General features: G+C 43.9%; 1 protein-coding gene across 1 annotated transcript in view; it reads left to right on the top strand.

The window, feature by feature from the left end:
- LOC123521399 (nesprin-2-like) overlaps window positions 1-15,931 on the top strand; it is an 86,353-nt gene extending 70,422 nt beyond the window's left edge. The window contains exons 26-30 of the mRNA XM_045287625.1: window positions 3,212-3,298; window positions 8,612-8,842; window positions 14,164-14,346; window positions 15,687-15,815; window positions 15,920-15,931. Coding sequence (XP_045143560.1) covers window positions 3,212-3,298; window positions 8,612-8,842; window positions 14,164-14,346; window positions 15,687-15,815; window positions 15,920-15,931 — 642 coding nt within the window. The remainder of the gene's footprint in view (window positions 1-3,211; window positions 3,299-8,611; window positions 8,843-14,163; window positions 14,347-15,686; window positions 15,816-15,919) is intronic.
- Window positions 15,932-17,556: the final 1,625 nt, after the last annotated feature.

Genomic DNA, 17,556 nt, shown 5'->3' with positions numbered 1-17,556 from the left:
AAAAAAAAAAAAAAGAAATCAAGACCCATTCCACTTCCCCGCCTTTTCTTCAATTGCTCTTCAGAAAAACACACTCCTTCCCTTGTATGCCCATCTTTCCCTCTCTGTCCGTAGACTTCCTCCTGACTCTCAGAGGTTCGTGTCCTCTCCCACCTCCTGCAAGAAGCCCCCTGAGATCCTCCCAGAGCAATGGCCCTCTCACACTCTACCTTTTCCCATAGCTTTCTGAACCTCAATTTTGACTACGTTTTTAATGCACGTGCCTCACTTCGTTTCCCGAATGCGGAGATGCTTATCTTACACATTGCTCGCTTCTGAACTGGGCTCAATATGGTGTTTTAATGAATTTCTTGTTCCTGCTTCTGAAATGAAATGTCTTTCCTGAGTGCTGCACTTCGTTAACCCGCGTTGGTAATCTGGTTTCCGCCCCTGGCTAAACTCCAACCATTTTCTTGTCACCATTGACTACGGAAACACCAGTGTATAGTCCTCTGATCCTCCTAAGGCTCCTTGATCTCTCCAGCGTTAGCCATTATTGAGCCTCTCGTCTGGAAGTGCCATGACTTCATTTATTCTGCACTTTCCATGCCCTTCTAGCACCAAACTCCCTCCCATCTCCATCTCCTGCCCCTCTTAGATCTCTTCTGTTTCTGATGACAACTGTTGCCCCTAGGGAATGCCCCGGCCCTTCCGTTTTCTCTCAGGAGATTTCATCTGCTCCTATAGGTCTGCTGCCATCTTTAGGTCCGTGATTCCTGATCAGATCTCAAGGCTTGACCTTTCCCTAAGTCTATTCGCCCTTCCTGTCTGATAGATCTTTTGGTCTGAATTTACTTTCTTCATCCCAAATATTTTTCTCCAAGTTTCCTTCAAAGCTTTGCCCTTCCCTTTAATGTTGCCATGTTTGCTAACGACTCCAGTTTCCCTTGGCCAAACGGCGCGTCAGAATCACCTCCACTGCATCCATTTCTCTGACCTTCCATAGCTAATCGGTGACTAAATAATGCCCATCTCATGTTTGCTTCCTTCTCCTCCTCCTCTTCATGGTTGTTGCCATCACAACTGTGCAGACAAGAAGTTCTTTCCCTCTGCTCCTCGCCTCCTGCTTCGTTTTAAACTTCACGTTCTTTCTCCAAAGATGTCCTCTTGCAATGTATGTGAGGTACCAGCTGAAACCCTTCGGAGCCTCATTTTAGACTGTGTGACGGGCAGTTTGTAGCCTAGCTTTCCAGAGTTCTCCTGATCCAACTTACCCCAAAAGTTTTATCTAATCTTAATATGAAATTCCTGATTTACTTGGTAGCTCTTGTTTTTGGTAGGAGGGTCTGGAAAGAACTCATATTTCGGTAGGAACTGCTAAATGCTTTATATTCCCAACTTGTCTGATAACCACACACACAAGTGAGGTTGATTTTATTGCTATTTTAAAAGGGAAGTCACTGATAAGAGAGTCTAAGATCACACAGCAGAGGAGTCAAGATTGACTGAATACAACACCCATGCTCTTCTTAATCACACTGTGTTAATTATCTGTGTGCATGTCATTCCTCCATTGCTTAACTGCTTAAGTAAAATCGTTGGATCAGTGTGTTTTTTTGTTTTGTTTTTTAATGTGTGGGTTGTTTGTTTTTTTAACATTTTATTAGGGGCTCATACAACTCTTATCGCAATCCATACACACATCAATTGTGTAAAGCGCATTTGTACTTCATTCTCAAAACATTTTCTCTCCACTTAAACCCCCGACATTAGGTCATTTTTCCCCTCCCTCCCTGCTCCCCCCTCCCTCATGAGCCCTTGATAGTTTATAAATTGTTATTTTGTCATTTCTTGCCCTGTCCGATGTCTCCCCTCACCCCTTTTCGGTTGTCCATCCCCCAGGGAGGAGGTCACATATAGTCCCTTGTAATCGGTTCCCGTTGGATCAAGTTTTATTTACCATATATACTCGTGCATAAGCCAAGTTTTTCAGCACACTTTTATGCAGTTTTTGTGGTAAAATTAGGTGCCTTGACTGATATTTGGGTTGGTTTATACTTGAGTATATATGGTACATTCAAAATGTGATGGACACACCTTGTTATAATATACTCCAAACAGCTCTACTAAATTTGTTCCTACAAGGAACATACCTAAGGAAGTGCTTATTTTCCAACTGTAAGCTGATAACTGTATATTGTTAGTCTTAGCCAAATGTAGCCAGCGGTTTAAATTGTGTTTCTGTTCTAAAAATAAAGAGTTAAATATCTCTTCAGGTGTTTATTGGCATTTGTAATTCATCTTTGATGAAATGCTTATTCATACCATTTGACTCTTTTTTTACTTAAAGATGTATCTTTTCCATACTAATTGCTAAGCATAATTAGTATAGTAAGGATATTAATCATTTGTGAGTAATAACTCCAATGTGTCATCTGTCTTTTAGATTATGACTTTTGGGGGAGGGTTGTTTTGTTTTGTGGTAGTGCGTGTTATTGTTGTTGTTTTGTAAACAGTTCTGACATTGTTTTCCTCCGCTGTCATGCTTTGGAAGCCCTTTCCCACTCCAAGATGAGAGGATGATTAGCTCATTTTCACATACAGTTTTATGGTTCACCTCTATTCCTTTAAGTACCTTTAACACTACTGGAATTCATTGGTATGGAAAAAGGAGCTAGTTATATTTCTCATGAAAAGCCTGGATAGTTGTTCTCCAATTTAGTAAACTTACCTTTCCTCACACTATTTGAAGCATAGCTTTTATCATCTACCATATATACTCAAGTATAAGCCAACCCGAATATCAGCCGAGGCAACCTAATTTTACCACAAAAACTGCATTAAAAATGTGCTGGAAAACTTGGTTTATACATGAGTATATACGGTAATTACATATCAGTATGTATTAGATAATGTAATCTTATTGCACTATAATTCTTAACAGAGCCCATTGAAGTTCACACGTCTGTAGTGTCCCGATGTGCTGCTTGTTAGCAAGAGAGCTTTGGAGAACTTGGGGTCCTTCAAATAAAGACAAACCTGAAGCAGCTGAGGTTTCCTACCTAGTCAACTTTGTTGTCTATATGTGCCTGGATCCTCTGGACATTTTTCTCAGCAGGCTGTTTGTCCAGTGAGCAAGCATCGGCGAATGAATGTGTGGCAGCAAAGTGAGATGTTTTCTCAACTTCCATTTTTACTTGGGGTTTCCATGTATGTTTGTTTATCTCTACAGATGGCAGATCGGAGAATGAGCACGTGTGATGGGTCCGTGGCACAGGGTCTTGCACCAGACTCACTCAACCCTCACCAAACCAAAAAGGTAAGCCCCTGGGACTGCGAAGCCACCTGCTCAGCTGTTGGGCCTAGTGCCCAAAGATAACCAAAGCTTCTGCGTTCCACAGTTCTTTGTATGTCAAGCTTAGAGCTCCTGGTGATCTTCATGTGTGCTATCCAGTCATAGAACTGGGAGATTTATCATTGGTTATTTACCTGAAAGACAGCAAGGCATAGAGCAGTTAACGGCGTTTCACTCCTTCTTCCTTAGTTGAGGGTGAACTTCTCTGGGCGAACTCCTCCAGCTTCTTTATTCCATAGGCATAATTTAAGGGGAGAATAAAATGGAGGAGAGGGCTAATATTAATGAACTGATTAATGGAAGCATTTATGGTTGTTAGCTTTTTAATCCTCAGGTATTCAATATAAGGTAGATCAATACGTACTAGAAGCTTACAAATGGGGAATGCAAAATTTAATGGGTCAAAAATGCCATGAGTAAAGGAGTGCGTAAGGGATCAAGCCCAGAATATTCCGGTGCGCCTTCCTAACTAGAACTAGCCTCCCTCCTGGTTCTCCAGAGGACCTCCCAGCGGACATGATGTCCCAGGTCGGTTGGGTGTTCGGCTCCGGCCTCCCCGAGCAGCTGCGAGAGGAGGTTCTGGCGAGCTTTCATGTTCTCCTTTTCACATCTTGACCTCTCTCTTCTTACACCGAGTTCCTTTTATGTCTACCCCGCCCCTTCTTTTCCCCCATTTTTAATAAAAAAGACATAGTGGCTGTCAGATTGTTAAAGGTCTTCAACAGTGGCTGTCCAGCAAGGTGAACCCCTGCCAGAAGTTCATCCTTATTGGCAATACTCAGGTCGAAGAAGGCTTTTGTTATTCTGTGACACCTAATTAAACACCAGGAGTAACTGCAGTCGTGTTCTATTTACAGAAGCCATTCTGCTTTAGCGTTTGTTTCTCCGGCTGTAGGTGATGTTTAAAGTCTTTTGTCCAACTACATGGGTAATAGATTTTAATTATGAAGATAACAACGATGTTAAAAAGTACTTAGGATTTATTATGTGCTGAGCTGTGAGGTTTACATTTATTAACGCTTTTACTCTTCACTATAGTCCTAGGCAGGGAGTTCTACTCTTCTACTTGTGGCTGGAGAGATTGAGGTTCAGAAAAGTTGCACAAGTTGCCCAGGGGCATGGGGCTAAAAGATGGGTAGAGCTGGTATCTGGGTTTAGAACATCAACTTTTAACTACTATGCCCCAGTAACTCTCACTTTACCTGATGTGTGTGTGTGCATTGTGTGTGCTAGCCTTTTCCTCCGCACAAAGAACTATTGGCCTAAGTGAGCCCAGTAGATTCCCGGAGCAGCAAATGATCGATGTTCCCTTTTACACAGCTGGGTCAGCAGGAGCCATTTCACTAGTTCCAGGAGTCTCTGAATCCTGTGCTGCTTGGTGCCTTCCACCTTGTGGTCAATGGCGCATCACTCGGGGGAGGGAACGTGAAATGGGAGATCCACTGAGACCAGGGACCCATGCCATTGGTTGGGTAACAACCTCAATAAACCTTTGGCTTTAGAGGTTAAGTGCCTGGCCAAATAAGAATTATAGTTTTATTTTGTTTTAATTTATATATATATATATGTTAAGTGCCTGGCCAAATAAGAATTATAGTTTTATTTTGTTTTAATTTATATATATATATATAATTCCAAGTCATCTTTGATCTGTAATACCATGAAGAACACATAGTTAGTATGCAAAGGTATAAACCAAGGTAGGCATATATTGACAAAATAAAGCACGTCCCTGCAGTGGCAGTGGTTGTGCATGTACAGATTAGGCAGGCATACACATTTTATTCAAAGTAGGGGAGACATGCCAGTGCTTACAGAATTCAGCTTAAAATATTAAGCAAATGTAAAGGCCTGGTATTTGACTATATGATGTACCCATAATCAGAAAATTACATTGCACCTTGCTTCCTTAGATCAGTGATGTACTAAAGCATCTCCAAGCAGTATACTATTCACTAATTGAAAGACCATAGGATAGGTGAGGATTGGTGAAATTTTATCAAGAATGTAGACCTCAAAGCTCTGAAAACACAGCAAAATCAGAGACTGAATCCTGGCTTATAGTTTGAGTAACTTCTCGAAGCTCAATTCCCAGTCTGGAGGCTAGAACCCATACTAGGCTGGGGTGAGGCATCATCAGGTGGTGGGGGTATCACAGTTACCATAATGCTTGGCTCATAAGAAGCCCCCCAAAAGTTCTACATTACCAATCTCATGTTATGCCTAGAGATAGCATAATTCCCTTCGATAAGAAATGTTTGCGGTAATACTTTTTAACACCCCCTTAAATGGTCAAAATAGTAAAATGTCCATTGAAATAATTGCTTTCAGTATTTGGATCTGGCCTTTAGGGAACATACTGAGCACAAGGATGCTCTTTTGGGGAAATGATGTGAACTCAGGTTTTAAAAGATTTGCATGACTCGGGGCAGGAAGCCCTGTTTGGGTCTCAACTTCTCAGAAGCAGCCTGGGGGAAACGGGAGCTGTGAAAACAGGCTCCCGCGCACTTCGCTCTCTTGGGCTGTGACTGCGTTTACTTCTTGGCGGGCTCAGCGCAAGTGGGCTCCTGAACTCCACTTTCCCCGTGGGGTTCTGTGGTGACAGGCATGCTTTCCTCGCGCTCACCCTGGGGTTCTTTTCAAGTCCAGGTTTTTAGCAAATAAGTCCAGCTTTTCATATTTCCTCATTAATTTTGTTATTTAGAGAAAGGAACTCAATACAGGTTGCCCCACTATCCAATAGAAGAGCATGTTATGGCTGAGAAACCTCTTGTGACCTGAAATTCCATAATGCAGCGAAACCTTTGCCATAAACTTACATGGGAACAGTGTTTGAGCATGTGTCCAGACGCCCAAAAATGATCCACTCGATTACACCAAAGAGCACAAAGGGCAGCTCTCACAAGGCAGTGTGGGAGGCGTGATGCCGCGCCATTCCCACTGCTTCGGGATGTGCTGCCTCGTTCCTGGGTCACTTGGAAACAGTGCTAAGTGCTGCTTTCACTCTCTGCCCTTTTCTCGTGAACGCAAACGGTCAGATTTTGTTCAACTAACCGAAACAAATGTGGATGTAGAACTTTCAGAAAAATGAAACGGTGTAAAACGAACTTTCAAAAAGTGGAGGGACAGTGACTGTACCATCATTTCAAACATGTGTTACGTATCAGAAATACTCGACTAGAATTTTCTCAGTGAGGAAAGGAAAAGATAGAGGGTAAATCAGTTCAAGACTGGTAAATCGGGGCTCCCAAGGAACAGGGATCCCAAGTCTTTGCCAGTAAAGACAGAGAGAGCAGTATCTGACCGCTAGCAAAGAGTGAGTCAGATTACGTAGAAGTTGGTGCTCCAAGCACATGAATGCTGCTTCTGAAAATCAACGTTACAGAAGTGAAACAAGTGAGTCCAGCTATAGACACAACTGTGTATGAGGTGCAGAAAGAACAGAGCCAAGAAAGGGTCCCTCTAGATGGTGATTCTGGAAGGAAATTACATCTATTTTATAGTCTCACTCTTTTTTTTCTTTTTTTTTGCCAAAATACTACCTCCATCTGCCTTTCAATGATCTCTTTTGACTCTTGAAAGCCAGCAAGAAGTAGCACTTTGGCACAGAAAGGAACACGTGTGTGAAGTTAGTAGGTGGTCAGAGGGAAGAAGAACACGCCAGAGATCCTTCTGCCAAACCAGCTTTCACCATCCTCATCAGGGTGTCTTGAAATTATTAGCATTTTCATGCACTGTGTGTTTTTGTTACCAATGCGGATTATGTTCACATCTGTTGAACTGAACATGTTATGCTTAAACCAAACTCCTCAAACATTGGAAAATGTGCATTTCGGTCTGGGCCTACATTTGTGTAAGTCAGACGGAGTCTTGCCATCCCTGCTAAGCAGCCCTTTGGCTGTACTTCTAAGACCTGCTGACAGGAGGGCCCGGGACCTAGAGAGAAACATCATGCTTCATGCTTGGTCGAGGGCAACAAAGTGCCAAAAGGCCCCCAGGGAAACGGATGGACACCGTGGTTACAACCATGAGCTCAAGCACGGCCAGGATGGTGAGGCCAGCTCCGGAGTAGGCACAGTAGGTTCATTTGTGAATAAGGTGGCACTTACCAAGAGCAAGAGGCATGTGTGAGCCATTCCCGTGAGAAATTCCATCACTTGGCCAGAATAGTGCCCCCTTGAATGCTAACATGTTACATAGTTACAGTAAACAATATAGCATGTGTTATAGTAAACAGTATAGTTCATCATGACCAATGAAAATATTGAGACCAAAAATTTTATAGTGTTCCAAAAAAGTTCTTATTCTTGAAGGAATTTCTCTTGAAGGGTCAACATGCTCTCTCGCCATCCGAGAAAAGGGAGATGATGCTGTGGGATGCCTACGGTGCCTCTGTATCAAATCATATCTCACCTCAAATTGCCAAGATCTAATATCTGGGTAAACGTTTTCCACTGGAGTCTTCAACACTCCAGTCCTTTCGATCTACAACAATCACATCCCACCTTCTTTATACCGTAGGAGGATCATCGGTTGTTCATATATGTTTAAGAATCCAGAATGTCAAGAGTAGCATCAGGGATTCTCCCTGCGACATAGGAGATAGATTTATAGACGTTGCCACACTACCAGACTGCGGCTCACTTGGACTCTCAGATTTTTCAAAATAAGGAGACACTTAGATGCGTATTTTTTTGTTTTTGTTTTTTGAATCAAACTATTTTATGGTCTAACCACTTGAGAAGAGGTTACATTAAAAAATGGGTAGTATAATAAACCTTGTCCCAGGCATGTGTAAAAGTGCGGAGGTTGGGATTGGGGCGGGGTGGGGTGGGGGCGTTGTTTTCTGGTGGGTTTGTGTTTGTTTTTCCCGGTTTCAGCAGAGTACACAGCAATGTAAGCATTGCTTAATCACGTATCACACAACTTTACACCCGGGCCAATTCCCTGAAATGTTTTCAGAGGCACCTGCCCACACCCTCTCGCTACACGCTCACCTGTCTCTGGAGGTTCACTGCTTAATGAACTGTGAGTCGATTGCTTCCTCTGTGTCTGGGAATACTGTGCCTGTGTACATGAAGATCGGCTGCTTGGAAACCTGTGGCCCCAGGTCACATGAGAGTTGCTATGCGTGGAGAGGTACATTTTTCTTTCCTCTCTCTCTCTCTCTCTCTGAATTGAGGAAATACTGCAAGTTCTTGGGTCTTTGCTGCCTCAAATCGGAAGACGGTGGAAGCCTGACTTTTCACCGTGGAACTATCTTTGGTTTTGTCTTAGGGTGCCACACCTCCCATCCAGGCAGCATCGCTGGACTTTCCCGAGGAGCACAAAGCTTCTGAGGCCACAGTGGAGCAAGCCAGGCCTGAGCCCGCCGAGGTCCTCCATGTCTGCCAGACCCAGGTGGCTGAGCTGGAGCAGTGGCTGGCCCAAGCAAACGTGGCATTCGAGCCGGAAACATTAAACCCAGGCATGCAGCAGGTGGTGGAGCAGCAGCTGGTCGGCTGCCAGGTAAGAGGTCAAGGTTTGCCTCTTCCCAGGATTGGGTGCCTTTTTCTTAAAGCGACAGTGTGTTTCGTTCCATTGTCCAGCCCCAACCTTTATTCTCGGGGTGATTCTTGGAAATAACTTGTGACAGCAGACTACTTAGGATGACGGTGGGTGATCACACCTCAGCAGATGGCATCCGTATCGTGGACCGTGAACATGGAGACATCACTCAACTTCTCAGCATCATTTTCCTTCCTTGTCGGGGCTGGGAAAATATCATCCCTTAACTCCTCGTGGCTTGGCCGAATTAGAGGAGATGAGGCATTGGTTTGTCCCACAGAGAATGCCCGAGAAAGGTTGGCTCTTAATTTTCATGGATACTAAGACAGGACACTTTATGTCTGGATTTGCACCCCTGCTGATACATCACAAAAGGGCACTGGTGACATTTTATTACAATAGCTGCTGGTCCTGCTTGGGTTGGTGATCTCTGTAAATTCTAATTAAGATGACATTTGCCATGGCAGATTCCAGTTAGATAGATAGAGGATATTTTGGAATTGAGGCCCCTGGAAACCAAAAGGTGAGGACCCTGGCACTACCTAAAAGAACATGGAACAAGGAAGCAGGAACTTTCTTTTCTCCCACCTGCTAGTTGTCTGAGTGGGGGCAAGATGCTCAGGCTCACCCATCCTCTGTGACAGTCCCTTGTGAAGTGACAAGGGGGGTGTGGAGCTTCACAAAAACCTTCTGTATGTGGTCTGGAAACTTTATAAATTGATGCAGTCAGTTTCATTGGGATATGCATTAATATGTAGTCCTAAAATGACATTGATAACTAGCCAAAGTTATATCTAGTAATGGTATCTTTAAATTTGCACATGAGTCTTACTTAATTTTTACATTTATAATTTAACTGGAACTTGAGCACTTTTTTAAAAGAACAATGCTTTGCTCCTTAGAAATTGATTTTCAGTGGATCCCCATTTATCTTCTTTATTTTAAGAAACATTGCCATATAGGATAGGCAGTCTCTGGTACAATTAAAGACTAGTGGTCTATAGAAACCTTATGTGCCCTGATAGGAAATAAGATACTGAACTTCGTGTATAGAATGAAACATGAAATAATTTTATTTTGATGAAGAAAAACTCCAGCAATAAGTAGCTTTGCGCACCAGCCTCCGGCGAATGTTGTGGTTACTCCTGACCATTTACCATGCATGTTTGCTCAGGGGGAGCCCTGGTGACCGAGTGGGTTATGGTTTGGGCTGCTCACTGCAAGATCAGCAGTTTGGACTCAAGACGTTCCATGGGAGAAAGATGAGCTTTCTGTTCCTACAAAGATTTACAGCCTCAGTACAGCACAGGGATGGTTCTACTCTGTCCTGTCGGGTCACTGTGACTTAGAATTGGCTTGTTGGGAGTAAGTTTTTTGCCTGGATCGCCTCATTGGGTCTTCATAAAACAGTTCTGATTTTAGGTGCTTGTATTTCCAATACACAGGTGAGGAAATAGAAGTGTGCTCTGGAAATAATGTGCTCTGGAAAACACTGCTGAAAATAAGATACAAAGTCAGAGTTAGGGTGGAGAACAAGGCCTCAGTGGACATGTCATCCTTACGACATAGGACTGAAGGAGATGCAGGCCTGAGCAGGTTACAGACTTTTGCCAACTGGTTGAGCTGGAATCTGAACCTATTTCTGAATCTCCCCCCCAAAACAAACAAAAAATATAGAGGGTCTTTCTCACATTCTAACAAGGAAGAGATATTTCTCTCTCTTCTTGAGGTAGACCCGAGCCTAGGCAAAATGACTCCATTGTTGAGTGAGTACGACAAAGGGTGGGGAAAGAATGAAGGCGCCCTCACTGGTGGTGCTGGGTCAGAATGGACTCCTCGATGGCCCTGAGAGTGGCGGGGCTGCTGGCTTAGCGCTGGGCTCAAACCACAAGGTCTACCAACTGCCCCACAGGGAAAAGATGAGGCTCTGTTCCCAGGACGCTCTACGGACTCAGAAAACCCTCAGAAGCAATTCTAGCCTGTCCTCCGTAGGGTTGCTCTGAGTTGAAATTGACTCAATGGCAGTGGTTTTGGTTTTGTTGGGATAATTAGATATGAAATGGCAATCAATCAATCAATCAATCAACAAACCTAGATCCACACCTTATTTTGGATAGATTGGAGGAATTAATGTAAGCCATCAGTTCATTGTACTGACCGTGGAATCTGACCCCACATTGTTGTATGAATAACTGAAATCCTTGGCACCTCCAGTATTCTCTCTGTTCATCATGATGTTACCTAGTCGTCTAGTGGGAGGAGTCTTACTTTCTTTACATTGAGCCGTGATCCACACTGAAGGCTGCAATCCTTGATCTCCATCTGCAAGTGCTTCAAGCCCTCCTCACTTTCAGCAAACAGGGTTATGTCATCTGCATATCACAGATCATTAATAAATCCCTAGATAGTGTTAAAGATGCACACTCATCAATTAACCTAAAGGTTTGCGCTTTGAGCCCCACCAGCAGTACCATGTAAGAAAAGACTACCATTCTGCTACTAGTAAGATAACAGCCAAGGGCTTGAAGATAAACAAGTGGCCATCTAGCTCAGAAGCAATAAAACCCACATGGAAGATGCACACCAGCCTGTGTGATCACGAGGTGTCGATGAAAGCAGGTATCAGGCATCTAAGACCCAGGATAAAACCATACCCAAGTTGAATGGGGGGGAGGGGCATAGAGTGGAGACTCAATGCCCATCTGTACACAATTGGACATCCCTCACAGAGGGGTCACAGGGAAGAGATGAGCCAGTCAGCATGCAGTATAGCACTGATGAAACACACAACTTTTTGATAGCTCTTTGGTGCTTCCTTCCCCCCACTATCATGACCTCAGTTCTACCTTACTTATCGGATTAGGCCAGAACATGCACACTGCTACAGATAAGAGCCCGCAACACAGGGAAGCCAGGATAGATAAACACCTATCAGGGCCAACAAGGAGAGTAGAGATACCAGGAGGATTGGGGGGGAAGCGGGGGGATCAATCACAAGGATCAATCTAGAAACCCCACCCAGGAGATGAATAATGGAAAAGTGGGTGAGGGGCAATGGAGGACGATGTAAGATATGGGAAAAATAATCTATAATTTATCAAGAGTTCGTGAGGCAGCGGGGGAAGGGAGGGGGGGAAATGGGGAGCTGATAGAGGGCTGAAGTGGGAAGAGAATGCTTTGAAAATGATGGTGGCATATGTAAAATGTGCTTGACACATTGGAGGAATGTATGGAATTTGATAAGAGATATAAGAGCCTCCAATAAAAGCATTTTTTTAAAAAGAAGATTACAATCAAGAAAAAACCCCTGGTGTTACTGCGAATCGGAATCAACTTAAGTGCGATGGGTTTGGTTTTTGGTTTGATTATCTGGTAGCTTCGTATGGCTCCAGGTTCATTGTTTGGGGAAGTCAGCTGTCAATATATAAGATGCCTGCTATGAACTAATAATTTGCCCTCTGAAAATAATCCCCAAAGGAGACAAATACTCTTAGCAGTGTTGATTACCAACATGACGAACGGGGAGACAGTTTAAAGGGTGAACAGTAGGGTGAGCCATGATGTATCAGCTTACAACTCCTAACAGGGTGCTCAGGAAGTGTATGCAGACACGTGAGCAAGTGCGTTGTAAAGTATCCAAGTGTCGAAAGCAAGCCTAGAATAAGCTAAGGAGCAGTGGCTCTCAACCTCTGGGTGGCGACCCCTTTGGGGGGTCAAACGACCCTTTCACAGGGGTTGCCTAAGACCATTGGAAAACACATAGTTCCCATGTTCTTAAGAACCAAGACACGGCTCCTCTATCCGTCTGCAGGCGGGTCCGCCCACATGCAGATACACCAACATACAAGTACCCAGTATGAATACTGTTAACCATTTACACCATGCTTCAAGACTAAATTTCATTTATTTGTCATTAGAAATACATATTTCACAATATATAATTACTGCATTTGTTTTTGTGATTAATCACTATCCTTTAATTATGTTCAATTTGTAACAATGAAAATACATCCAGCATATCAGATGTTTACATGATGATTCATAACAGTAGCAAAATGACAGTTACGAAGTAGCAACGAAAATAATTTCATGGTTGGGGGTCACCACAACATGAACTGTATGAAAGGGTGGAGGCATTAGGAAGGTTGAGAACCACTGCTATAGAGCATAGGTTCCTAAACTTATGTGGCCTACCGCCCCCGTTTCAGGAAAAACAAACAAACAAACATGACTGGGCTCCTCTCTGGCAATTAAAAACATTTTTAGTATATCCCATAATCCAAGTTAACGTGTAGCTATCCGCATTTGCCAAATCCTTCCATTGCCCATCAGGGGCAGTATCACCTCCTGTGGGAAACGCTGCGAAAGAGGATCCAAATCGCTGGCTTAGATGAAGAGAAGGTGTTGGAAGATTTAAGGGTAGAGCTTTTCCTTAGATTTCTCCCAAAGACTTGAGCCCGTTCTTCACCACAGGCTGAGCTGACAGCTCAAGTGACCGTGGCGAAGTGCATACAACCGTGCAGCTAGACTTGCATGCCCAGGCCTCCCACAGCTAGGAATGCCTCTGTGCTTGGTGCCAGCCAGCTGCCAGGACTGTTGGGGCTCCTGAGCCCCAGGAGGTGGCAAACTTGATCTGCTGAGGAGGAATAAGATGACATTGACTAACTGGCAAACTGACCCCATCCAACTGATTTATTTTTAGAGCCGTGTGTGAGTTGGCCAGCTGTACCGATGACTCGGTGTTTCAGGTTCCAATCCATTTCTTCTGTGGTGCTCGGGGATTTTGGAGGCTTGTTTAGCTTGAGGAAGAGCAGGAGAGGACGAGGGATAGTTCATTCATTCTGTAGGATGGTCTTTTTTTTTTTTCCCTATTACTTGATACTTAGATTGCAATAGAAAACAATATATGTTAAGATGGTGGAGAAAATAAAAATAGCAGTCAACCACAGACTAGACAGAGCACATGGCTTGACTCATTAACGTCTCGCAATGACCCTTGGAGGTAAGTTCTGTTCTTATCTCCGTTTTGCAGGCGACTGTCAGCCACAGTCACATAAAGTAACATGCCCAAAGTTACACAGGTCTTTAAGGGCAGAGCTGGGCTCTACACATGAGTTATGTAGAAGTTTGTCTTTGCTTGTCTATTTTCCTGAGATTCCTTTCCAGTCCTGTGTCTGAGACTTCTTCATGCACTTATTTAAAGAGAGCATCTCACTTATTTTGGGGACTATTGCTTGCATAAGCCCCCAAAATATGAATGATTATATTATTTTATTTGCTAGGCTATGCTAACAGAAATCGAGCACAAGGTTGTGTCTCTGTTGGAGAACTGCAAAGATCAGGGCCTGGGAGATGGTGGAGCCATTCAGCAAGAGGCTGAAGCCTTGTCCTTGAAACTGAAAACTGTGAAATGCAATTTGGAAAAAGTCCAGATGATGCTTCAAGAGAAATACAGTGAGGATCAGGTAAAAGAGAACTCTCTATGTCTGCGTGTATGTCTCTCGACACATGTGGTAGGGGGCCCTCCCTGGTGGTGTGACAGGCAGGTAAGTGCCATTCTGACTGTTGGCACCCCGTCAGCAACTCCATAGAAGGGAAACCTGGGGATCTGCTCCCGTAAAGATTGCAGCTTGGAAATCCCTGCTCAGTCCATGGAGTAGCCGTGAGTCCAACTGACTGGCCAGCATACAGAAACCACATATGAAACCACACAGAAACCATGCACGTTTGGGAGACCCAGCAATGCACTCGAAACTGGAAGGAATGCGTCCACTGGCTTTGTATTACTGATTTTATTTGGGCACTTTTCTGAGGAGCCCAGGTGGTGCCATGGGTTATGCCTTGGACTGTTAACCACAAGATCAGCAGTTCAAAGCCACCAGCCACTCCTTGGGGAAAAAATGAGGCTTTCTACTCTCCCATACAGTTCCATCGTGGAAACCCACAGGGACAATTCTGCCCTGTCTTATAGGGTAGCTATGAGTGGGAATCCGCTCGGTGGGTGAGTGAGTGAGCGAGCGAGCAAGCGAGTGCACTTAGGTGGTTGGTGGTGGTGGTGATATGGTTTGAGTTGGTTTGATTGGGTTGGGTGTCCTCACTGGTCTGATAGAAGATTTTGTACAAGAAACACCTATTGTAAAGGAACTGTGAGACTCTCCAATTGATTAGGAAAGGAAGCCTTTACAGGTGAGATGAAAATATGACATCAGAAACACAAAATCTGCTTCCAGGGCACTTTGGCAAATACTTACAATAATCTGAGCAAAGTATTATACAGTTAAAGTGTTCTTTTGGTTTTTAAAAGCTTCCCTTATTTAATTAATACAAGTTTGCGTTATTTGATGATAGGATCTTAGTCGAAAAGATTTGCATTCATACTTATGCATGGTTTTTAGGGGACTCAGACTCAGAAATGAGATTCGGTGTGGATGTACAGGACGGATGGTTCACTTATCATCCTAATATGTTCTTTCTTTTCTGAAGAAAAAAAACGACCTATGTTTTAGACATAGAGGAACCTTTGAAGCATAGCACACTTTTAACTTTTATTTACTTCCTTTTCTGAACATAGACAATTCCTGTTTTCAATAGTTCATTAGATAAATTTGACTAAAGGACGCAATCAAATGTAGAGCATGATTTTTTGAGTTGTTATGAAAAAAAATCACATTAACACAGACATAAGTAATTATAATAAATGGCAAAATACTACCATTTGCTTCCTATAAATCTCTTCTGCTATTCAGATGGAAATAAAGTGGGTCTTTTCAATGAAATAATCTGCCCTCGTGAAATATTTTTGCAGCAGTCAACCATTGGAAAGAAGGCTTCTGAGCATGAAAAAGTTCTCCAGCCGGATAATCTCTCTGCCTTCGACTCCATGATCGGTGAGAGGCCACTGTTCAGCAGACACAAAGATGTGCAGCGGCCACAGGTAATTTCAATCCTCGCATTGGTAAAGGATACAAAGAAAGTTTACTAACTGGCATCGCGTTTTGAACTAAATGTTAACCTGCCCTTGGAGTGTTTGCTGACTAGGTGGAAAGGTGATGTGTGGCCATGCGGCATGTACAGCCCCTGGTCTGCCCTCATCTGCCACTGGTAGGGCGGCTTTCCTTTGCTCCTGAATTGGCTTGCATCTTATATTAAACAGCCTATTCCTTCAGGATGAACTTAACCTGCATGGCTACAACACTCTGTTCTCTATTGCTGGGAGAATGGTCTCTCTTTGTAGTTCCCATCTGGGCCACCTAAGCAGAGGCCTTGGGTTCAGTGCTTTCCCTGACAGCTGCTGGTAGGTGCCGTCTAGTGGATTCTGACTCACAGCAACATTAAGCAACACCGTGCAAACAGAATGAAACACCCGGCCCAGTCCTGCCCCGTCCTCACGACTGTTCTGTTGGAATCCACTGTGGTAGCCACTGTGGCAATCCATCCTGTTGGGGGCTTTTCTTTTGTTCCGACAGCACCTCTACTTTACCAAGCATGATGTCTTTCTCCGGGGACTGACCTCTCTTGATAACATGTGCAACGTACGTGAGACAAAGTCTCACCATCCTTGCCTCTAAGGAGCATTCCCTTCTAAAGGGATTGGGGATTGGATCCCTCTTCCTCTTTCTCTTCCCTCCGTCCCTGCCCTCCCTCTCTCAGTCCCTTCTCTAGGTCTAAGAAAGCTTCCTCTCTTCATGAGCTCACAATAACTTCCTTTGTCCCCATGACTACTTAATTGTACAGAATCACCTTTTTTCCCCACAAGTCATTTTATTCGGACATAATCCAGACATCATACCATTCAATACTTCAGTCATATCAAGCCGGGTGGTACAGTCACTACCGCAACCATTTTCATACAGTTTCACCCTTCTTGTAGTCCTGTTGTCAGCTCCCCGTACTCCCTCCGACCCCTGCCACGCCTTCCAGGCCCCCTGTTTGAGTTCCTGTCTCTAGAGACCCACCCCGCCTGGTTTCATACACCAAGAAACATAGAAAGACACATGACAGGGTCAAGAACACTATCGACAATAACAAAATGCAACACAGATAAGCCCCAATCTGGAAAACGTGATAGGTTGATAGATAGATTGATGATAGATAGAGGTGATGGATGGATAGATGATAGATGGATAGATAGATAGTAGAAAATATGAAAAGCCAGATCAAGTTCAAAGTGTATCCAGAGGGAGATTGAATGATAAGATGTAACCGTTCAAGTCAGATGTATCGTTTTGATCTGTAACCGTCTCTCCAGTACTCTGTCTGATAACCAGGCTCGTCGCTGAAGGGGGTGGGCAGGGGGCAATTCCTTCTGCTTTGGCCGGTTTACGCTCAACACAGAACACAATGGCCAGATCTGGTGAGCAAAGGCCCCTTTCTCTTTTCCATGCAACCCAGCACACATTCAGCCTACGCTCTATAAAGGGGCTTAAAAGGTTCGTGGGGAAACATCTTTTTTTTTCCATTCCATTTTCCTCCAACTGTTTGAAGCCTAGGCACCGCCTCCCATTTGTTCTTTTACCTACGGCAGTGGTTCTTTACCTCCTCACGCGGCGACCCTTTCAGACAGGTCCTCCTGTGGTGGTGACCCCCCAACCATAAGATGATTTTCCTTGCTACTCCATCACTGTCATTTTGCTACTGTTATGAATCGGGTGACCCCTGTGAAAGGGTTGTTTGAC

Source organism: Echinops telfairi, unplaced genomic scaffold, assembly GCF_000313985.2.
Source record: "Echinops telfairi isolate 266 unplaced genomic scaffold, ASM31398v2 ScPeMD7_18;HRSCAF=68, whole genome shotgun sequence".
NCBI lineage: Eukaryota > Metazoa > Chordata > Mammalia > Afrosoricida > Tenrecidae > Echinops > Echinops telfairi.
Note: the sequence above shows the minus strand (reverse complement) of the source record. Positions and strands in the feature narration are given on the sequence as shown.